Source organism: Aspergillus vadensis, assembly GCF_003184925.1.
Source record: "Aspergillus vadensis CBS 113365 unplaced genomic scaffold BO88scaffold_20, whole genome shotgun sequence".
Taxonomy (NCBI): domain Eukaryota; kingdom Fungi; phylum Ascomycota; class Eurotiomycetes; order Eurotiales; family Aspergillaceae; genus Aspergillus; species Aspergillus vadensis.
In genome coordinates this window covers 356,774-381,240 of record NW_020292058.1, presented here as the reverse complement: position 1 = coordinate 381,240, position 24,467 = coordinate 356,774, and the positions used below count along the sequence as shown (strand labels likewise).

The 24,467-nt window shown below is 48.3% G+C and overlaps 12 protein-coding genes across 12 annotated transcripts; 7 read left to right on the top strand and 5 right to left on the bottom strand.

Annotated features, from left to right (window-relative positions):
- Window positions 1-1,238: 1,238 nt before the first annotated feature.
- nctB (negative cofactor 2 transcription regulator complex subunit NCB2) lies at window positions 1,239-2,516 on the bottom strand. Its single transcript, XM_025707213.1, has 4 exons — window positions 2,410-2,516; window positions 2,312-2,338; window positions 1,904-2,163; window positions 1,239-1,839 (listed from the first exon to the last, which is right to left on the bottom strand). Exons 1-4 carry the CDS (start codon window positions 2,429-2,431, stop codon window positions 1,720-1,722), a joined length of 429 nt encoding a protein of 142 aa, XP_025560403.1. The 5' UTR covers window positions 2,432-2,516; the 3' UTR covers window positions 1,239-1,719.
- A 92-nt stretch (window positions 2,517-2,608) lies between these two features.
- Window positions 2,609-3,092, top strand: BO88DRAFT_113141 (uncharacterized protein). Its single transcript, XM_025701285.1, has one exon. It carries the CDS (start codon window positions 2,704-2,706, stop codon window positions 2,944-2,946), a length of 243 nt encoding a protein of 80 aa, XP_025560402.1. The 5' UTR covers window positions 2,609-2,703; the 3' UTR covers window positions 2,947-3,092.
- On the bottom strand, window positions 3,093-4,455 carry BO88DRAFT_113140 (SDR family oxidoreductase). Its single transcript, XM_025701284.1, has 4 exons — window positions 4,188-4,455; window positions 3,786-4,099; window positions 3,328-3,698; window positions 3,093-3,275 (listed from the first exon to the last, which is right to left on the bottom strand). The coding sequence occupies exons 1-4, from the start codon at window positions 4,225-4,227 to the stop codon at window positions 3,239-3,241; spliced, it is 762 nt and encodes a 253-aa protein (XP_025560401.1). The 5' UTR covers window positions 4,228-4,455; the 3' UTR covers window positions 3,093-3,238.
- Window positions 4,456-6,153: 1,698 nt separating this feature from the next.
- BO88DRAFT_437110 (NAD(P)/FAD-dependent oxidoreductase) lies at window positions 6,154-7,707 on the top strand. The gene is made up of 2 exons (XM_025709605.1): window positions 6,154-6,734; window positions 6,808-7,707. The coding sequence occupies exons 1-2, from the start codon at window positions 6,280-6,282 to the stop codon at window positions 7,643-7,645; spliced, it is 1,293 nt and encodes a 430-aa protein (XP_025560400.1). The 5' UTR covers window positions 6,154-6,279; the 3' UTR covers window positions 7,646-7,707.
- A 177-nt stretch (window positions 7,708-7,884) lies between these two features.
- BO88DRAFT_406669 (zinc finger CCCH domain-containing RNA-binding protein) lies at window positions 7,885-8,944 on the top strand. Its single transcript, XM_025707212.1, has 2 exons — window positions 7,885-8,343; window positions 8,426-8,944. The coding sequence occupies exons 1-2, from the start codon at window positions 8,043-8,045 to the stop codon at window positions 8,752-8,754; spliced, it is 630 nt and encodes a 209-aa protein (XP_025560399.1). The 5' UTR covers window positions 7,885-8,042; the 3' UTR covers window positions 8,755-8,944.
- A 191-nt stretch (window positions 8,945-9,135) lies between these two features.
- BO88DRAFT_489755 (non-structural maintenance of chromosomes element 1 family protein) lies at window positions 9,136-10,882 on the top strand. Its single transcript, XM_025712725.1, has 3 exons — window positions 9,136-9,395; window positions 9,483-10,099; window positions 10,171-10,882. Exons 1-3 carry the CDS (start codon window positions 9,263-9,265, stop codon window positions 10,465-10,467), a joined length of 1,047 nt encoding a protein of 348 aa, XP_025560398.1. The 5' UTR covers window positions 9,136-9,262; the 3' UTR covers window positions 10,468-10,882.
- Window positions 10,883-11,533: 651 nt separating this feature from the next.
- On the bottom strand, window positions 11,534-13,973 carry BO88DRAFT_113107 (ankyrin repeat domain-containing protein). Its single transcript, XM_025701283.1, has one exon. The coding sequence runs from the start codon at window positions 13,576-13,578 to the stop codon at window positions 11,833-11,835; it is 1,746 nt and encodes a 581-aa protein (XP_025560397.1). The 5' UTR covers window positions 13,579-13,973; the 3' UTR covers window positions 11,534-11,832.
- Window positions 13,974-14,101: 128 nt separating this feature from the next.
- On the top strand, window positions 14,102-14,742 carry BO88DRAFT_406667 (uncharacterized protein). Its single transcript, XM_025707211.1, has one exon. It carries the CDS (start codon window positions 14,148-14,150, stop codon window positions 14,628-14,630), a length of 483 nt encoding a protein of 160 aa, XP_025560396.1. The 5' UTR covers window positions 14,102-14,147; the 3' UTR covers window positions 14,631-14,742.
- Window positions 14,743-15,075: 333 nt separating this feature from the next.
- BO88DRAFT_489752 (putative ubiquitin conjugating enzyme) lies at window positions 15,076-18,414 on the bottom strand (the record flags this gene model as incomplete). The annotated part of the gene is made up of 2 exons (XM_025712724.1): window positions 15,076-18,200; window positions 18,255-18,414. The coding sequence occupies 2 exons, from the start codon at window positions 18,412-18,414 to the stop codon at window positions 15,076-15,078; spliced, it is 3,285 nt and encodes a 1,094-aa protein (XP_025560395.1).
- A 1,818-nt stretch (window positions 18,415-20,232) lies between these two features.
- BO88DRAFT_489751 (uncharacterized protein) lies at window positions 20,233-21,926 on the top strand. Its single transcript, XM_025712723.1, has one exon. It carries the CDS (start codon window positions 20,390-20,392, stop codon window positions 21,641-21,643), a length of 1,254 nt encoding a protein of 417 aa, XP_025560394.1. The 5' UTR covers window positions 20,233-20,389; the 3' UTR covers window positions 21,644-21,926.
- A 61-nt stretch (window positions 21,927-21,987) lies between these two features.
- On the top strand, window positions 21,988-23,557 carry BO88DRAFT_489750 (uncharacterized protein; the record flags this gene model as incomplete). Its single annotated transcript, XM_025712722.1, has 4 exons — window positions 21,988-22,436; window positions 22,492-22,623; window positions 22,678-22,745; window positions 22,801-23,557. Exons 1-4 carry the CDS (start codon window positions 22,227-22,229, stop codon window positions 23,555-23,557), a joined length of 1,167 nt encoding a protein of 388 aa, XP_025560393.1. The 5' UTR covers window positions 21,988-22,226.
- Window positions 23,558-23,752: 195 nt separating this feature from the next.
- BO88DRAFT_468982 (uncharacterized protein) lies at window positions 23,753-24,271 on the bottom strand (the record flags this gene model as incomplete). The annotated part of the gene is made up of 1 exon (XM_025711592.1): window positions 23,753-24,271. Exon 1 carries the CDS (start codon window positions 24,092-24,094, stop codon window positions 23,753-23,755), a length of 342 nt encoding a protein of 113 aa, XP_025560392.1. The 5' UTR covers window positions 24,095-24,271.
- Between the last annotated feature and the right edge of the window lie 196 nt (window positions 24,272-24,467).

Genomic DNA, 24,467 nt, shown 5'->3' with positions numbered 1-24,467 from the left:
AGTGGCTCCATTGGCTTTGATTAACACGAGTGCCATTGGTCACCATTCAGCTTAGGGATCGCTCCGGTCCGCTGAGACTCCGGGCTCTGGAGATCTCTGCACGATAGCGATGGACTGATTCATGATTCCCGGCCCAAGGCCGAGCTTTCTCCGTCGCGCACGTTTTGTTTGTACAATGGGCTCAAGTATAAGTACAGGGTCGGATGGGGGTGGGTGAATTAATCTCACTCTCATACTTTATTACTTTGAACGCCTGCTCGATAAGCTCAATTCGAGGCATTTAAGCAGTCATGTTGCATGTAGCACTTGGTGTGATTCGACTGCTGTACTGGGCGGGCGACTACTACTGCTGCAGGCGGTGTCCCTGTCTATGCCTAGGACAGCCTGAAACCGCCGCAGCTCAACTACCCTCTTTCATTTATATCTCTAATGTGAGCAGACAATTGGGTCATTACTGGTATCTTCACTTGCTTGTGCTTTTCCTTTACTTATAGGTGGGGGATTCTTACCCAGTTTCAATGTACTAGCATAATAGTCACCAACGAATAAGAGCCCTACCCGTTAATATATAAGGAGTACATGATACCGACGATGAATCACAGTAATTTTACTACTAGCATATAGACAAGCAATGGATGAATAATAGCTCTCTAATCACATAAATAATTTTTATATACACCCCATGTCATTCACTAACACCAACTCGCCCCATAGGACCCCCAACGTCTCTTATGGAATTTGTCGTGGTTTCCAACCCACGAACGAGAAGGCACCTTTGTAGAAGCCAACATATGCTAGAGTCCCATATAATCCATTGCATTAGGATGTCTGGTACATACGACCATAGGGTGTGGAAAACAGGGCTTCCCGTCCGCTCAGCCGTACTTAAGCCACACGCCGGGAGGTTAGTAGTTGGGTGGGTGACCACCAGCGAATCCCTTCTGTTGTATGTTTTTGTTTTTCTATTTTGCTGGTGTTAGCTAGTTGGTATGCTTCTTGTTTTTTTAGAATATAATTATAAGAACCGTAGGTAGGTCAATGTCATAATTATACGGTGCAGTGTTAGTGGTGAAGTCCATAGTTTGGCCGAATGTGGTACGTACTAAGTTGAGAGGAGTCTCAATTCGCTGTGAATCGGGGTTACTAGTATATACTACTAAGAAGTACCCGAGAATACAAAAGTGACCAGATGGACATATTATGCCGATAATAATACCACATGTAGGGTTCCAAACAAACGATAGCAGTCAGTATGGTAGGAAGCCATTAAATTAGAATGTAAGTGGTACTAGGTCAGGATAGCCTCGACCAACGCCTAGCGAGCCACAATGCTACCAAGCAAGGTATTCAGACACTATGGTAGTCCTTGCTATTTGGTATTTCCCGGAAATCGACCATAGTCACTACCATGGGTATAAGCACTACTAATGAAACATATCCTCCTGCCCAAGGCATCCGTGTACCGCCATGCACATCAATAAATAGTATAAGGTATTCGATAGACTGCCCCAGCCGAGAGAAGATAGAAAATAGTATGAAAACAGATAAACAAGCCCCCTTCCCACAAATCATATAAAGCGTGAAATACCATAACCACCCAAACTCCAAGCCCCCGTCGTAGGAAAACGTCTCAAGAACTCCGAAACCAGACCCTCTATGACCAGCATGAGACTAACCGCATTACTTTTTGCCTTTCCGGATATCCAGAACTCGTAATCTTTACTCCGGAGCAGCATGATACTTCTCGGTAGCTGAGCGGAACAGTTCCTGTTGTTGCCGTAGAAGCTCCTCCTCGGACAACCCGCTTTGCTCCATCTTGCTCTGCTTCTTCTCTCGCGACTAGTGTAATCGATCTATGTCAGCGGGACAATACCACAAAATGGGAAAGGGGCCAGCCACATACCTTCAGTTGCTCTTTATGTTCCTCCGCGACAGCAAGGACGTCGGGAATGTAGTCGCTGAAACCGAGATCACGGAGGGCGCGCTCGACATGTTCGCAGGCGATAGTCTTCTTGGCTTCCTTTTCGCTGATGTCGTTGGCCTCGGAGGAGATCAAGGTGATGAATTCGACGCAGCATTCCATGAGGAGATCGCGGGCATCTTTGGAGAAAGTCTGGCCGGATGAGGGAGGTAGGATCTCGGTGATAATCTTCTGAACCGTCGCTGTATAGTTTGCGATTTAGTATATGATGTATATTTGATTATGCTTTGTACAATATTCGAGAAAAGCAAAGCGAAGGGCGACGGGCCCCGACGACCTCAAACGTGGGGGAGTTGATGCGACGCGACAACACGGAGGAAGGCGACATACCTTTAGGTAGCGACAAGTCGTCGTTGGCTAGTAGGAAAAGCGCGAGTTAGCTCGATACCTTGAATTTGCGCGAGGAAGTAATCTGGAATAAAACTTACCACTAAATTCGCGATCTGACATGATGGGCGACAAGGAAGGAACTAGGCGAAACGCGCGTTCTGCACAGTGGTGAAAGTTGGCTCCAGATTGGAAAGTATGTATTGTGACGGTGCGCGGGGAGCAACTGGTTGGTATAAATAGCTGCGATTAAATCCCGGCGCGGAGGGACTCGTCACGGAACGGAAGAACCGCCCGGCAGAAACATACCGCCTCTGGGGTTTTTAATCTCGGTTCACAGCTTTTTTTCGGTTCATGATTTCTTCACTCATGCAGTGCTCTTCGCACAACAGAAAATGAAAAATGGCTTCACTTTTCTTGTTTTGCTTGCTCAATTCTTGAAATTTCTCAAGGAACTAACTCCAATGGTATGTATTTCACCTTTTCTATCTTATTTGCCTTCATTTATCATGATGAACATCGTTGTCGCCCCTATCATACCATCTATGGTGACGTACACTGTCCAAGCCAAACGGACCACTGAAATATTTCCTCACATTCGGAATTTGCCAATCAGTCATTGCATTGTACATTGCTGACTTATTCAAAGAATCTAGGTGCAGACTCTGCAAATCGCTTATCACGACCACACAATACCCCATTTCGATATCCGTAAGGTATGCGATAATTTTTTCTATGCGTCCACAACTTTTTTACATGATGATCACATTACATTCCATGCTAAGTATGAAGGTTCACGCCTAATGCTTCCGAAATGTAACCTGCTTTTCATCTTTCGGCTGATTTGTATTCTATTTCACAATATGTTCTATATTGAGTCTTGGTGACGGTATATACTGACTGTCTTCATAAGAATCATCTAGTTGTAATCTACTCCTGGAACGCCTCGAGAGCCTTGTCGTTCCACCTAGTTTAGCCATTAGCTTTATCCTGAAATGAAGAGATTTCAAATAACTTACGTGAAGAATTTCCCAGTAAGCTCGTTAGGAGCGTCCAACACCAGCTTGGCCATAACATGACCGGGCTGCTCTGGCTTAAGGAGCTTGCCATCCTTGTGGACCGTCGTAAATTTGGCATGCATCTGCGGCTCCAGAGTCGTAGCGTGGTCCTCACGCAGCTCCCGCTGCATCTCGGTGTCAACCATACCAGGCCGGATAGAAATCGTAGTGACCTCGGGTTCTTCCTCTCCCAAGCTCAAAGCGAGGTGGTTCATGGCGGCCTTGGTCGCACCGTAAAGAGCCCATCCTCTATAAGCCGTGACGGCAGCACCCGACGAAGTGAAGATGATTTTTCCCTTGGATTCACGGAGGGCGGGAAGACCGGCTTTGATCTAAGCAGGTAACAGATATCAATGCGTTAGCTATCGAGGTCCATTGATGGATCACTATCCGCCATTATTGTGAAAACTCGCACTTACGAAAGCAGTGAGACTGATAAAGTTTACGTCGAACGCGTGCTTCCATTGCGCAAAATCGGCATCCTTGACCTTGCCTACTTGTCCAAGCATGCCGTGGTTGAGGACCATGCCGTCCAGACGGCCGAAGGACTTGAGAGCCAGGTCCACGGCCTTCTGACCGAGGGAGAAATCGGCCAGGTCTCCATTGAGCACTTCGACCTGCTTGCTGTATTGCTCCTTGAGCTTCTCGAGGGGTTCGCGACTACGAGCGATCACGACAACATTGTGGGATTGGGGTGCGGTGAGGAGGTATTTCGCGATGGCGAGGCCGATTCCTGGGTGTGCGAGCGTGGTCAGTGACTGCGGGGTTGAGGTTGCGCATGAATTGGAGTTTGAAACATTGGATGGATTGGACAATAATACCTCGAGAGGCACCGGTAACGATGATAGTCTTGCTCGACATTGTGCTTGGCTTGTGTGACGATGGTACTGATCTGGTTGCACAGCAAGTGGCTGAATAAATGGATGCTATGACGAGAGTGGGGGTGGATGCTCTCGTATCGGACGGGCCACTTGCCTTCCAAGAACGGACGGGCCGACGGAGGGTTTACTACGGGAGCCATACGCCATATCACCCGTGCAATTGACCCTCTGACTGCGCTTCCACGTCCATTACCACTGAAGGACAGACTTGCTCTATCCATCGATTTGATCACTTCAACAAACCCAGCTGTTGGAAGTGTGAGGTAGTGCACGCGGTCTGGCTCGAATTTGTTCCTATTCTTCAGGCATCTGATAGAACTACAGAGCACCTGGATGATAGAGCCCATGACGCTAAGCCCTACCACCTACTCGCTGCATAGAGCAGGTGAACTGTGTTATACTGAGCAGCCGTTTGCCTGAGAGACATACTTCGGATAACTTTAATTCGACAATCTTGAAGGAGTTGGGGGGCATCCCTTCGACAAATTAGGGTACTGTGAGAGTTGCACAGGGGGCCATGAAAATGACTTAGTTGATGACTACGATAGACATAAATCACAATGTGAATGCTAGTATACTAAGAATAGCTGGATGAGAAGGTACTGTAATCGAAGGGTTACCCTGGTTCCCGCGGGACACAACCTTATGCAAGCCTGTTTTCGTTCTGTAGTATGGAGCAGCGGCTGGGCAGTAGTGGTACCATCCAAGAGAATGACATCTTGATGGAAAAAGTATCCCCTCCAGTGTCAATGTGACTGAGATATAGAATGTTACTTACTATGACAAGGAGAGTTGTGAGTTGTGACATCTCGCGAGCTTTAGCGCTGATGAAACGAGGGGGAACGTGGGGTCTTTGTCGGCAATTTATCCGCTTTTTTATGTATGGCGCTAGTCAATTCCACTGCCAAAGACTTTCTAGATTCAGATACGAAGATCACTATATTTCCCCAGTCACACTATTCCCACACTTCTGACAAGTTTCTCAAAGTAATTGTCTTTTGAAAGGTTGACTTTTCCGCGGGAAACATTGACTATGGTCGAGTGGAGCCCGTGGAAAGGTATAGTAGGACATTGTATAGTGTCAACATTTACGCCAGTCTCTATTATTGGTTAGAAGTGGAATTTATATTCCACCGACCGACTTTGATACTGAATATGTGGCTAGTCAGTCCTCTGATGACCTCCATCCAGCCGCAGACATACAATGGAATGACTTGTATATACCACATCTATATTCTTCAGGGTCCAGAAATCAATCTCCAATTGTAAATGCCATTTCATAAACAGAGAATGTCCCAGAATACTCCAGAACTTATGCCAAGGGCCTAAACAATCTGGAGAGAATCCACTGTATCATGAAGCCCGTGGGGAAGCTATACTATTTCCCGGTACCTTGAGTAGGGCGTATGGGTCTGCCACTCAACACGAGGGTAGTCTCAACTCCTACTTCTCATGACAAGTAACTGATTATCGCGTATTAGAGTAATCACATATGCATCTGCTCATTCTAGAGAATGTATTTTCCATCAATTTTCAGGGGAGGGACGAAGACCCGGAAACGTCTTGCCCTCCGGAATCGGCAGGCCGTCCGAGTTCGGAACGCTATCTCTAAGCAACAACATCACGCAAGGGAGCAAACTTGCTTGCTCTATCTGAAGTTCAAGATAGATACATTATCAAGATGATGCATCCTGATGCTTGTTAATACAAGGTGAACCGGCCCGGTCGACTCGGGAAGGGTGCCGGTTCGATAAGGGCAAATGGCAGCGGGCAGCGTGCACAGTTCCTCATCCGGGAATCATCATTCGAAGGGCGTGATCCACTCTGTTCATCGAATCGACTGTTCCGGATCTACCCCGCCATGGAGTTCTGGAGATACCCACTCCCACTACTACTTTATATAAATTTGACATTGACCTTACCTGACAGTGTTGAGACACAAAGTTTATATCAAAAAATCGTGTTGTGGTTGCATAACTTGGGCGCAATTGTTACCCGAAAACCCTCATAAAAGTCATAGCTCCATTCCAACATGCCTACCGTCATTCTTGGAGGAGGTATCATTGGATCCTCAATTGCCTACTATCTTTCTCAAAGCCAACCGCAAGAAGAAATTCATGTCGTTGAATCGGCATCTGAGCTGTTCTGCTCTGCCTCTGGCTACGCTGCTGGCTTCCTAGCAAAGGATTGGTTTGCACCTTCTCTCGCGCCATTGGGAGAGCTGTCATTCAACCTACACGAGTCCCTTGCTGCTGAGCACGGAGGAAGGCAGAAATGGGGTTACATGAAAGGTGTGGCGTTGAGCTTAGGCTCCGTGAACAACCAAGGAGGTGCTCGTGGCGACGATTGGCTTCGTGCAGGTACAAGTCGCGCAGAGACAGCCGCAGGCACAAGTCAGTACGGGGAACCCGAGGTACCAGAATGGGTGACACGGCAGCAGGGGGCGAAGGTAGAGCAAATCAGTGATAAGAATACCACCGGTCAAGTGTAAGGCTGAATGAACCTCGCGCAATGAAGCAAAGAAGCTAATGAATATTAGTGATCCCTTGAGGTTATGCAGATTCCTCATGGACAGCTGCACGTCACGAGGTGTCAAGCTCCACTACCCAACAAAAGCGTCGTCTCTGGTCAAAAACGAGGCTGGGACCATCACCGGCGTCAGGCTCGTGGACTTAAACACCAAATCTGAATCTACTATCCCCTGTACAAATCTGGTTGTCTGCGCTGGACCGTGGACACCGCAGGTCTTCCGTGACCTGTTCCCATTCTCCAAAGTTGCACTTCCCATCTATCCACTCGCTGGATATTCTCTGGTTCTCCATTCTCCTAGACATACTCTGGAACACGAGCAGGACAAGTATCATGGGGAGACCCATGCGTTGTTCACGACATGGCCGCCATCCTGCGGCTTCAGCCCGGAATTGTTCTCAAGGGAAGGAAGGGAAATCTACATTGCGGGTTTGAATACCAAGACAATCCCGCTTCCGGAACGAGCGGACGACTCCCATAAGTCGATGGACCAGAAAGAGATGGATAGACTGAAGGCAGCGTCCGTTCGCCTGCTTGGAAAACTTGCAGAGGGGAGAACGGAATCGAGCGATGAAATTCCGAATGTCAACGACCTGGAGATAGTCCGAGAAGGCCTTTGTTTCCGTCCTGCTTCAGATCGTGGCACACCTTTTGTGGGGAGAATTGACGACAGCTTGTTAGGAGAGGGCATCAAGACCACAACAGGAAGCAGGAAGGGTGGAGTGTTTGTTGCTTCGGGTCATGGCCCTTGGGGAATCTCGCTTGCCCTTGGAACTGGCAAGGTCATTGCCGATTTGGTGGAAGGAGTTCAGCCTGCTGTAGATATCAGCGGGCTGGGGGTGAGCCGTAGAGGCTTGGAGCGTATGTAGTCAGCTTTGCATCCACAAACGCACAGAGTGGTTAGCTTTCCTCAATAGAATATTAATTAAGACTTCCGTGACTAGTGAACTATAAACAAATAGTAATTTAACCCAAAGTCAATCACAAATAAAAAGCTGAGTAATGTACATGCTGAATGTGGAAGCCTCAGGCACCAGAAGCTTCTCCGAGATTAGTCAGCGCGGCCGCCACGAGATCGAAGCTCTCCAGAATCTGCAATCAAGAGCTGGGGAAACCACGTCGCGCTAACATATTTGCTCTGCGTTGTTGCAGCCTTCGCATACGCTTAATATTCTCTAGCTCCTCGACATCTTTCCTTACAACCATTCCTCATCACCGTTCAGTAGTCCATCTCCGCGAACCGAGCTCGGCGCAACACGATCCATCATGGCCAACTATCTCGCCTCCATCTTCGGTACAGAGCAGGACAAGGTCAACTGCTCCTTCTACTACAAAATCGGAGCTTGCAGACATGGCGACCGCTGCTCCCGGAAGCACGTCAAGCCGTCATACTCTCAGACGATCCTGATGCCGAACATGTACCAGAATCCCGCGTACGACCCGAAGAGCAAGATGAACCCCAGTCAGCTACAGAACCACTTTGATGCTTTCTACGAGGATGTGTGGTGCGAGATGTGCAAGTATGGCGAGTTGGAGGAATTGGTTGTCTGCGATAACAACAATGATCGTGAGTCGCATCCAATCATCATATTATCCCTTCCCCGGATAGTAGTAAGATATTTGCTAACATTACATCTCCTCTTTGACAGACCTGATCGGAAATGTCTACGCGCGTTTCAAGTACGAAGAAGATGCCCAGGCGGCTTGCGACGCTTTGAATTCACGATGGTACGCGGCACGACCTATATATTGTGAATTATCACCGGTTACGGATTTCCGAGAAGCGTGTTGTCGGTTAAATAGCGGCGAAGGGTGTGTACGTGGTGGATTCTGTAATTTCATTCATCGGAAGGACCCCAGCAATGAGTTGGACCGGGATCTTCGTCTCAGTACGAAGAAGTGGCTGAAGGAGCGTGGCAGGGATGCGAGAAGTGTCAGCCGCAGTCCTAGTCCGGAGCCGACCCGGAGGAGGTACTAGGGGGGAAGATCTGTGGTTTGGAATGTCCTTTGTGTTGTTCTATATGCGGCGTTGGGGGAGAATGACCATCATCTGTCAGCTGTATTTCTATTCTAGTTTCTTTACGCTATGATATCAACTGCATTTGCGATATCCGCAATATGGTTCTGGATTGTGTTTAGGAATGAAACCGACTTCTTCTATATGGTAATACACTCCATATTAATTGTATCTATAATAAGTAATTAACGCTGCTAGAACCTACCTTCAAAGTCATAAACATTAAATGCCACAAAGAACCTCCAGTCTTGGCATCCAGAACCAATAAACGCGGGGCCGCCGGCGCGTCCATCGCGTCGTCCGTCATATCCAATTTCTTTGTCCAGTCCATCCATTCATATACTCTCCGCATAAAAGAGCTACGAAATCCCCTCCAATCGACAAGGAAATCCGCAATGCACAACCTCACCATATAACCACCAAACCCACGATCTCCTCCCCCAAATACCCCAACCAACTACACCCAAAAATGCCCCGATACGCAGAAGACCACGAGCGCTACGATGACAGCAACCGCGCATTCCTCCAAGCCTTCATGGCGCGGTCCACCATGACCTTTGCCGAAGCAAAGCCGGTCCTGGCTGCGATATTCTCCGTTAGAGGTATTCCCTACACCATATACCTTACACCAAGATATTCATCAAACTATGCTCATATCAATCACTAACCTCCAAACCCTCTACATCTAGACGACGAACAAGTCTCACCCGAAGACATAACAGAAGACGACCTCCAAACCTACATCGCAGCCGCCAACAGCGCCATATCCCCCTTCGACCTCGAAATCCGGAGCATACTACCCCAAATCGAAATCAACAACAATGACCCCGACGCACCCCCTCCCCCAGCCCCCGAACGGGTCTACGCCCTCGTCAACACAACCAGCGACGCCCTCACCCAGCTCGCGACCACCTACTCCGCGGATGAAATCGCCTTCGTGAAGCGCATCCTCGACGCCATGTTCGACACATACAACACCCGCCGCCAGGAAGCAATGGTCATAAGTAGTATGCAGGCGTTGCAGCTAGCCAAGGCAGGTGCAGGGGACGCAAATAGACGGGAGTCTGGGACTCAACAGCAGCAAGCGACGCAGGGAGGCGCAGCGCAGTCGTTGACGATGACGCAGGCGGAGACGATGCTGAAGCAGCTTGTTGAGCAGGGGTGGTTTGAGAAGAGCAGGAAGGGGTATTATCGGTTGAGTCCGCGGGGGTTGATGGAGTTGAGGGGGTGGTTGGTGGCGGCGTATAATGATGAGGGGATTAGGAAGATTAAGTTCTGCGCTGCGTGTCGGGATATTATTACTGCGGTGAGTTCGAACTTCTATAAGTGAGTTGTGGTTGGAGGGTCATTGGCTGATGATTTTGTGCTTGTGTATAGGGCCAACGATGCGGCGACCGCGATTGTACTGGACGCTTGCACGACCACTGCATGCGGAATTTCTTTCGTATGCAAAAGTCCGAGAGTTGTCCTGTGTGCAAGAGTGCCTGGCCGGGTGATAGGTTTGTTGGTGAGCGCGCCATCACCATGTCTGATCCGGCTGCGCAGAGGGCTAGACGCTCGGCTGCGAATACTCAGCAGGCGGAGGCGGGGCCTAGTACGCAGTTCACGTTGCCGGAGTTGGATGTTGAAGATGAAGCGGACGGTGGTGGTGAGGAAGAGGCTGGGAGTGATTGAAGGGGATGAGTGATGGTTTATTGGGATTATGATTATACCTCAGGCTGCCTTAGGAGCATGTCGCGAAACATTCAGGGCGGCCACGACGCTCTTCGGATGCGATCAGGACTTCGAGGGTCGAAGGATTCGAGTACTCGGAGCCATAGGACGCAGGGTCATGCTGAGATAGGTCCATGAGGTCCTCGTCCTCCCAACGGAGATGACATTTGCATAATGCATATTGAGGGGATCGGCCGATTCTGGATCGATGGTTGACCGTTCACTAGCCTCGCTGAAACGGCCACTCAGTGTGTCTACTACAGACCACCATATCTGGCATCCGTCGATGACGGTCACAATGGATGGCCATTGCTCCGAAAGGAGAGGAAAGAAGGGCAATATGTCACTTAAGATACCACAATTCATATACTTGAAGCTATTCAAAGCTCTCTTCTATACAGACTTTGTCATGCAAGACGACAATAGCTTGTGTTGGTTGCCAACTACTCCTAACTGTTCTACTACCTCTGATTTGCTGATCTCGTAATTACTTGGATACTTTCAATTTAATTTCAGTGGCATTTATTTCATACAATCATCACTATCGTAAAGCATTAGAAACATTAGAAACATTAGAGTATTATCGTGATATTACACGTCCCATCATCCCCTCTTTTTGTTGTTTCCTTTTTCCTTCTTTTTTCTTCTTTTAGTATTTTTTCAACCTTTTTTTTGGCTTTTCTCTTTTCTTCCTTCCGTTTTGTCCTCTTTTTTTGTTCTTTTTCCATTCGAGGACAAAAAGAAAAAATTCCATCCCACCATTACCTCACCCAACACACTTCCTATCCCAACTCAACAACAAATCCCTGCAGCAAAGCACAGAAGTAACACAAAACCCGAGTCTCATACCAGGGATAACAAGAAACAAGAAAGCAAGCTTGAGAACATGGCAGCATATCCACAAACTTTCTTCTGATGTAAAATTCACTTCACCAACATGTCAATATGTCATCATCTTCGTAAACACCAAGCGACAAATCTTAGAGTAAAATGAAGAAGACAGGCAAATTCAAGCCATAGGCAAGATGTACAACCAACTTTTCTCACATAGCCAGATCTGCAAAAGATCAAGCAACAAATCATGTAAATCGAAGTAACCAGGCAAAGTAAAGCTAAAGGCAAGATGTTAAACAAATTCGGTAAGGTGAGATTGAAAGATCAGGGAATAAATCATGGCAAATGAGAGAAAAAACGGCAAAGTCAAGTCAAAGACAATATGTAAAACGAACCCCTCATGTATGACAAGATCAAAGATCAAGCAGTAAATCATGATTCAAAATTAGTAAACCAGAGAAACCTTATTTCAAGGACTAAGGTACCCAGCCTTCAAGACATCTGAGCAGCAGAGGCATGCAACTCCGCATCACGCTGATCGACTCTCTGACGTGCCGAGATGCCGCTCATATCTCTGATATCAACGTCTGCACCACAGGCCAGCAAGAGATTTGCGACTTCCATACGAGCATTCCAAGCTCCATTAATACACCATCCGTCGCCGAGGAGAAGGTTCAAAGGCGTGACACCATTCCCGTCCTGAGCGTTCATATCCGCACCATAATGAAGCAAAAGTCTCACGGTGTCCACGGAAACATTAGCCAGGCGATCGACGGCCCAGTGCAATGGGGTTCGGAGGCGCGCGTTAGTCTCGGGGCTCCAGAAGGACGGGTTGCGTCTGAGATATAGATCGCTGCCGGTGGCGGTTTTCGCGTTGGGGTTACTGCCCTTTTCGAGAAGGAGCTGGACGGCGGGTGTAACACCTAATCTGACGGCGAGATGGAGAGCAGTCAGTCCTTCGACTGAGCTGGCCTTGATATCGACCCCGTGCTGCATGAGGAGCTGAATGATGGCCAGGCGTGTGTTCTCGTCGCTTGGGTCGGCGATATCGAAAGCGTACATCAATGGTGAGTGGCCATATTCGTCTTTCTCGTTGGCGCTCGAGCCTCGAGTCGAAAGAAGGTGCTGGACCACATCGAGGCGGAGGCCCCACACGGCGTAGTGGATGATGGGGGTCTTGCGACTCTCGGTCGTTGGCATCGATGCGCTCTGGGATGAGGTTGTACTGAGTTCCGTGGAAAGGTATTCAAAGGTGTCCAAACTGCCGTGACCAGCAGCATACTGGATGAAGTCTGGCTCGCTATCACGCCTCATAGCGGCTTCTCCGCCACTGGTGATGACATATTTGGTCACTATTTTCACCATGTGGTAACTCTGGCTCTCGATAGCGCGGGTAATGTGATCGCCGGTCACCTTGGGACCCATGTTCAGAAGTAGACGGGTGACACCGATAAAGTGGGCATTGCTGCAGGTTATACTGAGCAATCTGTCCATTTCATCATCCCTGAAGCGGATCCCGGCCTGGATGAGAAGATGAGCGCACTTGGAAGGAGTGTTGTCTCCGGGACATCCAGATCGTTCAGTAATGCCTTGGGCGCTGGACGTGCAAGCTTCAGGCCGGATTGCTTCGCAGAAGGCATGCTTGAGTACATCGAACCCGTTGGGATTGGGATACATGTGGTGCTTTCTGTAGTCCAGGAGCAATGTCAACGCCTTTGAGTACCAGAGCTTGGCGGCTAAGATGATTGATTCATCAATCCCACGGGTCGGTTTGTGCAGAAGCTGACTGCTGGAGAAGAACTCAATGAACCTCGCCACAACCGATAGACGACCGTAACTGATGGCATTCTCAAGCGGAGTAGTCCAATATTTGAGTGTTCGAGGTGTCACGTCATTCTTTCCATGATGGAGGAAGAGAGATACGAGTCCAACATCACCCCTCATGGCAGCGTAGTGTAAGGGCGTGATCTCTAGCGAGCTGTTCCCAGGCCTGAAGAAGGCATGTGGACTTGCCCCGTACGTCAGCAGCATTGCCACAGTAGTAAGGTCTTCAGGTGCTTCTATTATGGCCCGATGCAAAGCCATGTAGCCATTCTCGTCGCGTTTATTGGGATGATGACCCTCAGCGAGCAGCGAAGTCAGATAGTCATAGTTCCTCTGACGTGCTGCCTGCAGAAAGGGCAATGAGACTCTGATATCCGTGTCGTAAGAGACTTGAGTATCCAGTTCGCTCGACATGATGCTTGAGAACCGATGGTTCAAGATGCCGTTTGGATGGAAATGAGGATGGAGATAGGAAAGAAGAGTGAGAGATCAGTAGAGAGAAGATTCTTCTCCTAGCCATCTCTATTCACTCTCTTCGAACAACACATAAACAATATTCAGGCAGAATCACCAGTCTGAAGGCGGTGACGTCTGTTTGCTATATCGCTTCTGCAGTTTTGCATCTAGGGTTGGGGCTACCTTTGTGCGCGTAGTGAATTGCGCAGTGCAAATCTGTGGTGTGGTCATCGTGATACGTGCTGAGCTATGCCGTTGCTGTGAGGCAATTCTCTCCATGTACCCATGTCTCCGGTGTACCCGTGCCATAGAATTTACTGAAGTAGATGGATAGAGTGTAAAGTGTGAGAGTGAGTGGGAGTAAAGCGATGTAGGATGAAGGCAGACACACCAGGCAGCCAAAAGCCGTAGCCGCCAACGACACATGACTTGTAATCGAGTTCCCTCCTTACCGACTTCCCTACCTCACACCCCCGCCTTACAATATTCCCCTCTGCTACTACCATATCAGAAACCATAAATCTGACATGGCTCACTACCGCGTCTACATAATCAGAACCCATTTGGCAATCCCAGACCCCGACCTTCCTTCTCCACGTTACCACACCGCAATCTTCGTTGAAACAGACCCAGTGACTGGCTCCGGAATCATCCATGAAGTGACAGGAGACATCACCTCACCAGAAGGGATGCACTACGAAACTAATCTCGTTCCTCGACCAGAGTCCGACGAAAACTTCTTTTCTCGAACACTGCTTGGTATGACGAATGCAGCAAACTATCCCGACTCGTGGGACACAGTTCTACGAGAGCTGCCAGCTCCCCCACAACAAAAGGCGTTTAATATCAAACGAATGAAGACTGAGCCGTTCAAGAGGCTATTTCCGTTAGAGTTTTATGAGGACGGTGAGGAAAGACGGCCGTTGGTGAAGTGCACTGAATGGGTGGCTGACAAGGCTATTCCGGCGCTGAGGAAGGCTGGTCTTTTGCAATCATCGATCTCGGTATAAATCTGCCAGGGATTTGCGTAAGGTTGTGACTATAATGAAATTCTAACAAATGATGCAAAAATTAATTGCTTTATTATATGCGCGCCTACATGAGATCTGGGCCTCATGGGAGGGATGGGCATGGAGACCGACTGGTTCTCCCTTGAGCGAAGCTAGTATAAGAATATAGAGAATATTCCCTGAACCATCTACATCAATTACCGGAGGAAACGATTAGACCCCTTGATGGTTTACAATTTCTGTAGTCTTCAATTTTTTCTTTTTTCTTTTTTCTTTTTTTCTTTTTTCTTTTTTTTTTTTTTTGGGATAACTAAACGATTTCAGATTATTGTGACACCGCGATGAACGCTTCAAAACAATGAAACTTGGCGCAGAATGTTGCAGCATTAGGTATAGTCACACACTGACATACCATTCTTTTAAAAACCATAGTCAACAAATAAAATCATGACGCCTCGATGCGATTGAAGTCATCTGGGATCTTCCATCCATGTGCTTGACAAGCTCGCCTGTAGGCACTCACAGCATCACTAAACGGATATTCGCCATCTCGTTCAATGCGTGCAGGCCATGGCTCTGTTGAACAAAGGGCCATACGCACCTGCAGAAATACACTGTCTATGGAGCTCGTAGGAAGCCAGCCTGAGCTTGTGAGCAGCTCCATGCACATGGCGCCACCAGCGGTTACATGGCCACCACCGCGTTGTTGGAAAGAGATAAATCGGGGTCGAACGACACGGACAAAAGGCGGAGACATTGGAAACTGCGGCGGAAAGCGTATTTCCATAACGACGCTCTTGAGACCTTTTTGCTTGAGATCCTGTGCCAAAGGAAGAGAGGGATCGAAGCTGTGGAACTCGACGATCCATTGATAGACGTTGTTGATAAGTGTGGGGTCGACATACCAGCCGATCTCATGTAGGGGCTCTCGGTCCTGAATGCGCAATGTTGTCTTAAGATGACGCTGTAGTGACTTGGTTGCGGCTGTGGTCGCGTAGCTCGGCGGTCCAAGGAGCTTGAAGGAATGAGCTTGCAAAGTTCCGGGCTGGAAGTCGGTTTTGGACCCGTGTCTCAGATTATGATTGGACTTTGATGCATCAATGCGTCTTGATTTTCCGATGACATCGTCATCCGAATCCGAATCAAGTAAGCGAAGATCCTCAATCTCCGTATCCTCGTTGGAACCAGTTGTCGATGAGCTCTCAGACAGACCAGACAGCCCTTTTGCAGATGATTTCCTTTTCTTTTGTCTATTATCTGTGGCTTGTCCATCGGCTTCATTTTTGTTCTTGTGGCTCTGGCCCTGTCGAGTGCCAAGGGCCGATATAGGAATGGAAACAGGCTGAAAATCTGGGCCGCGCGCCGTCCAAGCCGGGTCCTGTTCGTAAACCCTGGAGGGTTTGCTCTTGTTTTCTCCCCGAGCTTTGAAACCATCGCCTGAGATAAACAGGTACCGCGACTGAATCCAGTCTAGTTGAGGGACCACATATGGGTTTTTATTCCGAAACTTTCCCGGTGAATTGACAACTTCATTTAGCGAGATAGCAGAAGTGATGTCTAACTGGCTTCTTGACCACTTGCCTCCAGAAATACCACCACGACAGCAGTATGCGAGAGAAGTGTGAAGATCGCTCGCCATATAAACACCATCTCCATAAGCACGGCCATTCAACAGTCGATCAAAGTTTAGACCTTCTCTCAATATGCTGTGCCAATTATAAAGTGGACTTCCGTGCCAAGCGAAAAGCGTGGGGAACTCCTTGCTTGAGCTGTTGTTGAGTTCCTGGACAAACCGAGCTTCTTTGTCTGGAGAGCCTTGCGCTAGCCTGAACTGCATGTAGTTGTGCATCCCTGTCACCTGGTGTTCAGGGTCATCATCGTATACGATGCATGATCTATTTGAAGCAAGAATCCACCGTAGTGCATATAGAGCTGATGGGCAAACTTGATCATGCCATGAGGCGAGGGGTCTGTGTTCAGGCGTACTGCTCTCGATGAACTTTTTCATGGAGAAGACATCAGGTAGTGTGTCGAGGAGTAGCATGACTGCTTTCTGTTTCAGCTCATTACTCAAGCTATCAAATTCAAAATGAAATGGCACAATTTGCACGTCTTGCCCTACTGGAGGCGAGTCTTGTTGGCCGGCCAGATAACCTACAGAGATAGGCTGCGAAATCTCGACAAGCGACTGGTCATGCACTTGGAGCACAGTACTGCAGAGCGATGGAAAGTACGATGAAGAATCAGACACATTGCCTGGCTTCAGTAGAATCCATTCACCAACTTTGAGATTATGAGGCCCTCGGGCCATCAGTGTCATATTGGCAGGATCCAGTCTCGCAGTGCATGATGGCGGACTCGATCCAGGAGAGGCGCCAAAAGAAACCTTCATGCCAAGTCCAGAGGGAAGATCAGTCAGTTGCCCCTGCGCAGCCCGAGCATAAGCAAAGCTAACGAGCATGTCGACGACATACGGCTGTGTGACTATCTCCCATTCCAGCTTGGGACCCATCCCGAGCTGCATATATCGATATAGACATAACGGACTGGAACAAACATATGGCTTCAGGGCCTCAAAACCGGTGTCTATTTTGCAATGGCAGTTCAGACAGAATTCCGTGCACTTGACAAAACGGCGCAGGCTATATTGCATGGCAATGAGAGGAAGAGATAGCTGATGTGCCGTGTGCTGTGGCAGATCATCTGCTTTGACGAAGCCGGGTGTGAACTTGGCCCATTTCTCCGGAACAAAGTATTTGGGAAGCTTGGCATCCTCGGGATCTAGCTTCTTACCCTGAGAGTCATTGTAGAATAATTCTGCGCCTGTCCATGAGAACCCGTGTCTGAGTCGATCTTGTACAATACTAACGAACCGATCATTGAGAAGGGTCTCTAACGGGTCAGTAATGAACGAAGATATCAAAGCCGACTTGGGCATCGAGCTTGATACACCGGGGCTCGAGATCTCCTGGTGGGTCTCTGGGATAGACATTGTCGTGGGCTTGTACCTGTCGCAAAGACCGACATACATCTTGACTGGCGAAGGAGCTGTCTGTGACTGGGATACAATGTGGTCTAGACTCCGGTAACCCCATGGATAATGAAGAAGCAGCACTATAAAATGCTTGGGGCAGACATTCCACATTTGCATAGCGTCTTGTGAAATGCCTAGGCTAGCAATGCGGCAGGAAACAGACACAATGAAGGAGCCCTCCAGGTCACCAAGATAGCCGACTTTGAAGCCTGCGCTTTTAGCTGCTCGAAGATCAGTCCGCAGTTGCTTCATATCCACGGAATGGTCCATCCGTGGGGCATCAGAGTACTCATCCCAGGCCATATCTTCATCTTCTGAGATGGCGTCGAAGTCGTCATCTACTGGGGAACTCGCACACGGTTCTTTCCCAAGGGCAGCCTGGTCAAGAGAATCACAAAAGCCTTCTAGAAATATTTCCAAAGAGCAACCATTGAACTTGGTTTGTACTGTCTCCAGAAGGGAGGACACGGCGGGGGGGATATTGTCCGTGACAGCGAACGCAAAATAACTGTGATCATCGGGGTATTCAGTGGCATCTATCACGTCGTTAGTAGAAAGACTAAGACCACATCATTAAGGTGCTCACATACCGAGAATGGAGACAATAAATTCAATGTTCATGCAGGACTGAAAGCTGTAGGTAAAGGCAATGGTACTGTCTTCGTCACCGAGCCTGAGGTGGCTCAGATGGGGAGACCTCGCTCGGAGGCACGCATCGGAAAGGTCCTTGCGGAAGGCTTTCCAAGGCATGCTGATTGCTGAGGATAGAACAAGTCTATTCGTCAAGTTTAACTGGGAAGCCGAGAAAGAAATGTGACAGAAGGGGGGACGTAATGGCGCAAAGTGAGGAAATGCAACGGGTCAGTTTTCCGTGCAAGGCTCGGTGGTGGAAATAAGGCGGGGCAGTCAGGGACACATCAAGAATAGAAAAGCAACAGCGATCACGGTGGTGGAATGAAGGTTTTTATTGTTGATGAGGTTGGAGGCAGTTGATGGTTCCAGTAATTTCAGCGCTTGCTTGAAAATTTGTCAAAAGTTATCTGTAGATATAATTGTGGTCAGTACTTATGTAGTTGATAAGGCTGTTTGATGTTCCTGTGGCTGTAAGCCACTCGAAGGGGATAGGCTAACAGACTAGTAGATCACGTTACTCCCTCTCGATGATTTGACTGAGAATCTAGGCATCCAGCGGTAAGGGAGATGGGAAAGATGCCTGAACCATTTATGTAGGCGGAGGTACAACACAGACTATATATTTATGTGATGAATAAAGAGGTCTTAGTCTCGCAAGATACCGGGGATTCACATAAACAATGATTCCACAACACTTTGTTATATGATTCATATCTCTTGAAAAGGAAACCTCAGGATTCTGTAGAATTTTCGATGTGACGAATACTGGTTGTGGTGTGTTGGTACTAGGAGGTATATCTTGCATGCGTACTACCGGATCTTCCTGTGGAGCACTTCATACACAAGGAGCAAGAACCCTGGCCTGTGCGCAGATCTTACTTTGTGCCTTTTCTTTTGCCAGGAACCTGGAAGGATCATTGTGGGTTAGATAGCAAATTACGCGCCAAGGAATGAGCCTCGCATCCAAGCAACCAACGATCGCTTTCCTTTGGTCCACAGATATGCTATACATACTATACAGATTTACGGGTCCCTGGGTAGAAATGGAACTAACCAATTGAGTATCATGTTAGGTTGACCTGTAGTAGAATTAGTACAAGACATCCATTCATCTTTGAAAACCAAGTGGATAAAGCGCTTACAAACCCCTCCCCCGGGCCCCCACGGCAACATCCTCGATTCCAGTACCTCTCTACTAAGATAGCGGTAATCTACTACTCCACCTGTTTTGTACGATCAAGCATAGCTGACATGTTTCTAATCTAGACCTCTAGCTGCCACACTTGTCTGCTTACCTGCTCCTTTGTAAAGATTGAGGCCTTTGAAAGGCGTAAAAGCAGTATTATCTGCATGATCCTGATATCTGAACACCAGGATCGCCAGCTAGTAACTATCTGTTCGATCGAGACACAAATCACCAAGGGGCTGCAGGAGGCGGTAGAGGACATTTGTTTAATAAAGAAGTAGATATCGTGGATCAATGTTTGTAGAGGTACTTCCCGTGCGTTTACGCAGGTAGAGGCAAGGTCGGGATTGTGTTGTTTGGAGAATTCATTGAAAGCGTGTTATCTTGCTTGCTAGCAGTGGGTAGGCTATCTGAATAGATGACTATGGGATGCCATAGTTTAAATCGCATGAGGAAGGTCAGTATCTTTTAGGTTCATCTAGTACATAAAAAGTAACTAGAGCTCCAAATATCTCATTTTAAGCAGACATGGGTAGTGGAACCGAGGATGTTGTACTGATTTAGAATGGTTGAGTGGAGAGCAAGTGGGACGCCACCCCTTCCGGATCAGGAAGTCTCCGCGTATTCGTTTTCATGGTGCGCCTCATTCGCCAATGACTACGGGCGTCCCCCACTGTCACAGACATCATCGACTATCAATGGGTCTGAATAAAGCTTTGACACTCAAATCCTATTAATATCCTGGGCAATGCTTTCAGATGGAAAAAAATGTGGGACAAGCCACTACACAATGGTACAAAGGTGTACCATCCCGCTCCTCCTGCACTTCTCTTTTCTGCGATCACTTCCCAGCAACTCCTTTGTCACTAAAGCCACCCAAGTCTGGGTTGTGTGCTATTCCTCACAATGCCTATCACCGTGTCGTTGATCAACCAGCAGCAATGCTACGCTGGAAATGACCGAATCAGAGGTCGCATTGTCTTTCAATGTTCCACCCCAACGGAGATTCAGGACATTCGAGTGACATTCTCCGGGCGCGCAAAGGCGAAGGTGCAGAAGACCAAGGGATCCGCAGCCCCTGCCGCCAGCTATCGAAGCAAGTGTATGCTTTTCGAAAAGGAGAGGATTTTATGGCACCCCAATGGCGATACAGTTGCCCCTGATACCTATGAATGGCCGTTTGAGTTTGTCTTTCCATCACATGTCCAATCCGCGTCCTCAAGATGGCCAGAAACTTTGCCTTTCCGCAGCGACGCAAATCATCCCTTGCCACCAACCTTTGCAACGCAAACTCATGATTCTTTACGGAAGCTGGAGTGCACCATCGAATACCGAATTCACGCCCAAGTGTTTAGACCACAGCGAGGGATTTTAGGGAGAAAGTCACCATTGTTCTCTGAGGTCATACGATTGAACTTTTTACCGCTTGAAGCTAGATTGGAATTGAAGAGCACAGATGACTACCCCACGACATATCAGCAACAGAAGGAGCAGCTGTTTAATATTCGAAGCATGCTTCTACTCCCAGAAAACAGGGGAAGAAGCTTAAAGGTGCAGGAGAAGGTCCAGTCATGGCTTTCACCTGGTCAACTGCCTCGGTTCAGCTTCAAAGCGTCTTTTTCCTATCCCACACGCCTGGTACAATCCGCACCAATTCCATGCTTTTTAGATATTACGCCATTTATGGAGGACTCTTCCGTTACATCACCTCCCGACATTGTGATGCAATCTTTGTCCATCTCCATGGTCAGTCAAACTGCCGCTCGGGCCGCTCCGTCTCTAATGGGAACATTATCGGGCCAAGTTGACGAGCGGATTGAGATACTATCACGGACGTCGCTCGGTATGCCAGTCATGGGTAAAGTGGACTTAGCACAGGCTTTTGGGCCTCTTAGAATCAGGCATACGGATGTATCTTTCCGCACATTCAACATCAGCAGGACGTATCGGTTGTGCGCGTCATTTTCATTTGAATGTGCGGGGAAAACAAGTACCTTTGATATTCCTGATCTTCCTGTGGAGCTATTGGCAAACTCTCGAGAACCAGCAAACGCTATCCAAAGCTTCGAAGGGCACGTTGCGGAGGCAGATAGCCCGCCGCCGTATGCATCTGCTTCAACTCTGTCAACGTCATCAATAACAACGCCTGAGAAAGCCTGAGTAATGCTACGTATCTCTCATCGGTTCTATGCCTAGCGTGCTATCTTCGGTAACTGCTCTAGACCCGTCAGTTAGGAGACTCGGGGAAGAAACAATGGCTTGCGGAAGATGGACCAAGACAGTGAGGACAAGCCCGATTGTTGCAACTGCTCAAAACTTAATCAAGCTACAACCTCTTGTGCCTCCTAATTGAGAGGCCGATCGGCACATGAACTGCGACCGAATGTATCCATGATAGATTGTCGGGATTTTTAAACTTGAAGCCATATTATTCAGACACCACACATGGAATGGACATAATATCGTACCTGTGTATGATTACAGCTTAGGAAAAGTGCTGATTGGTGTTCCGACCATGCTCTAATGCGGGTAAAGTGGCCGGTCTCTAAGCTGATTGCTAGTTCAGGTTAAGTCCCGCAACTACGGCGTCTAAACAAAGCATTTAACTGGACGCTGACCTGCCTGTCACGCTGTTTGGTCACAATGCATCGCATCAGTCAAAGAAAGAGTGGAGATCTGAAAGGTAATCATTGGGGTCTTAAAAAAGGCGGGGTCTGCGCTCGCATTTCTGATCATCCCGTTAATGAACATGGCTGCTATGATCACTCCCGGGTCTCCGGTCAGGTTGGTTCCTGGAACACGCCGTCGATCTTCAAACTTGGCCATCTTATTTCTCGTCATCCTAGCTTTACTCTGGTCTTTGTTCTTTCATGGGAACATTGGACACGGCCGAAATGTTAAGCCCGACGAGATCCGGGACCCCTTCGACGCGATCGCAAACAACACACTCGGTGTATGCTACTCCATCACCTCGCTGACCTTTCACCCAAAATATTGACATATTATAGTTTGAGAAAATATTTGCGATTAGCCCGGTACAACGCTTAGACAGACGCGATGCGATTGTACTTGCATCCTCTGCTACAGGATTTCACGTCGACTTCTTCGACGGGTTTGTCCTCGAGGAAGACAGCGCCAAGGTTCGTCGAGCTGACTGGGACTCACAATGGTTGTCTGCTTACTCTTTGTGGTAGGATTTGAACGGATCAAAGAGCATTGAAGCCTTTACTGCTTCCCGCCCACATGCGAATGCTGTACAGAGGTAGCGACCCGTCTCACATTTTGTTCGTTCACATCATCTAATGAAATCTATATAGAATCGTCGCAGATGGGATCGCAAGTGCACTGATACTTGAGGACGACGTTGACTGGGATATTAATATCAAAATGCAATTAAAAGGACTTGCCCTAGGCTCTCAATCAATACCAAAGATCAACGCCCCGGAAAGGAATGCGACTACAGATTCTCCGTACGGAGACAGCTGGGACGTCCTTTGGATCGGTCACTGTGGTATGAAATGCAACGGCTCTTCCCCTATACAGGTGATGCCTCACGACATAACGGCGATGCCATCTCGCTACCTCCCGCCTTATTCGTATGATCCCCCAGCTGGAACTGGGAACAATGTCCGGATGGCATGCATGATAGAAAAGGCGGCATGTAGTGCAGCGTACGCGATTTCCTACAGGGCGTCCCAGAAGATCCTCGCTGCTTTGACACGGCTCACAGACGATGACAATATGGATTTCCCAGACCTTCTTAGCGAACTCTGTCACAATGGCTCAATGGAGTGCTACTCGTCATACCCGTCGCTAGTTGGGAGATGGAAAGGCGGCAGAAAGGAATATTCTTCGGAAAACGACCAACAAGTCGTTAATAGCCCGATGTCTCATTCTTCTGGGGTCATGTACAGTACACTGGGGAATATTGAGCACATCTTGGACGGAGAGTGTACCGTGCGAGCCACCATCGATGATGCTATAGTTCCAGAGCTTATCCCAGATCTCTTTGAGGTACCCCATTCATTTCTTCAGTGGACGGATAAGAGAGGGGGACATGAGAGAGCGTTATAATAATGTATGCATAGAAAGTCTTTAACAAATGAATATCACACCCTGTTCAAACAGCTACACTAAGTGGAAGGATTCACTTCCTAGCGGCTCACTAAGCAGTCAGCACGTGTCCCGCCAAAACAGGCGACAGCAGAACAGTCATGCTGCTTCTCATTCTTTCCAGCAAACTGCACCAACACAATGTCGCAGGCTATCTCAAAACGCGAAAAGAAGAGAGTCCAAGACCGAAATACACAACGCGCTGCTCGCCAACGCGTTGTGCATTTCGGTCTTGGACTCTCTTCGCACGTTGATGCCCCCGCCGCCTACGCCCTGGATCGTACGTCCGACGATCAGGACATTTGTAGATCTGGCCGAGCCAGAGACAGCAAAACCGATGGCGAAGAGAACAACAGAGAGAATAATTAGACTGCGTCGGCCAAATATATTAGCCGACTGGCCATAGAGCGGCTGAAACGCAGTGCTAGTGAGGAAGTATGCGTTCGCGATCCATACGTAAGCGGAGCTGGAGTCGAGGTCGTGCACGATGGTAGGCATGGCGGTAGAAATGACCGAGGTGTCGAGGGCGGAGAGAATGGCTGTTATGGATAATGCAATGAAGATGGTTTATAGTAGTTCCCCTATGTGTTAGTATATATTCTATGTCAAAGATGATGTTAGGAAGTAGATACCCAGAAGCGCCAGCCTTTCCCTCCCTTCTCGCCTCGGTGTGAATCAGATGATACTCGAGGCCCCATGATAAGAGATAAATGTAAGATTTGCAAAGGATCTGATCTGTAGTAGACACTTTTTGCCAAATCAGTATCTCTGTATCCATGCCCAATCACACCTGGACTTCTATATAGACTGGGGTTAATGCCTCAGGCACCATTATGACTCGGAGATTGTGGACCGGACTGACTCTCTCGGT

Bases quoted from the DNA above. Each gene is read 5' to 3' on its own strand.
- BO88DRAFT_406667 (XM_025707211.1), top strand. From the start codon at position 14,148: ATGGCTCACTACCGCGTCTACATAATCAGAACCCATTTGGCAATCCCA.
- BO88DRAFT_113140 (XM_025701284.1), bottom strand. From the start codon at position 4,227: ATGTCGAGCAAGACTATCATCGTTACCGGTGCCTCTCGAG. The intron at 4,100-4,187 runs GTATTATTGTCC...TCGCACACCCAG, and splicing joins CGTTACCGGTGCCTCTCGAG to GAATCGGCCTCGCCATCGCG. The intron at 3,276-3,327 runs GTAAGTTATTTG...TGGCTAAACTAG, and splicing joins CTTACTGGGAAATTCTTCAC to GTGGAACGACAAGGCTCTCG.
- BO88DRAFT_406669 (XM_025707212.1), top strand. From the start codon at position 8,043: ATGGCCAACTATCTCGCCTCCATCTTCGGTACAGAGCAGGACAAGGTC. The intron at 8,344-8,425 runs GTGAGTCGCATC...CCTCTTTGACAG, and splicing joins CTGCGATAACAACAATGATC to ACCTGATCGGAAATGTCTAC.
- BO88DRAFT_489751 (XM_025712723.1), top strand. From the start codon at position 20,390: ATGCCTATCACCGTGTCGTTGATCAACCAGCAGCAATGCTACGCTGGA.
- BO88DRAFT_113107 (XM_025701283.1), bottom strand. From the start codon at position 13,578: ATGTCGAGCGAACTGGATACTCAAGTCTCTTACGACACGGATATCAGA.
- BO88DRAFT_113141 (XM_025701285.1), top strand. From the start codon at position 2,704: ATGAAAAATGGCTTCACTTTTCTTGTTTTGCTTGCTCAATTCTTGAAA.
- nctB (XM_025707213.1), bottom strand. From the start codon at position 2,431: ATGTCAGATCGCGAATTTAGTG. The intron at 2,339-2,409 runs GTAAGTTTTATT...TTTTCCTACTAG, and splicing joins GTCAGATCGCGAATTTAGTG to CCAACGACGACTTGTCGCTA. The intron at 1,840-1,903 runs GTATGTGGCTGG...CGATTACACTAG, and splicing joins AACATAAAGAGCAACTGAAG to TCGCGAGAGAAGAAGCAGAG.
- BO88DRAFT_437110 (XM_025709605.1), top strand. From the start codon at position 6,280: ATGCCTACCGTCATTCTTGGAGGAGGTATCATTGGATCCTCAATTGCC. The intron at 6,735-6,807 runs GTAAGGCTGAAT...GAGGTTATGCAG, and splicing joins AAGAATACCACCGGTCAAGT to ATTCCTCATGGACAGCTGCA.
- BO88DRAFT_489755 (XM_025712725.1), top strand. From the start codon at position 9,263: ATGCCCCGATACGCAGAAGACCACGAGCGCTACGATGACAGCAACCGC. The intron at 9,396-9,482 runs GTATTCCCTACA...CTCTACATCTAG, and splicing joins TGCGATATTCTCCGTTAGAG to ACGACGAACAAGTCTCACCC. The intron at 10,100-10,170 runs GTGAGTTCGAAC...GCTTGTGTATAG, and splicing joins GTCGGGATATTATTACTGCG to GGCCAACGATGCGGCGACCG.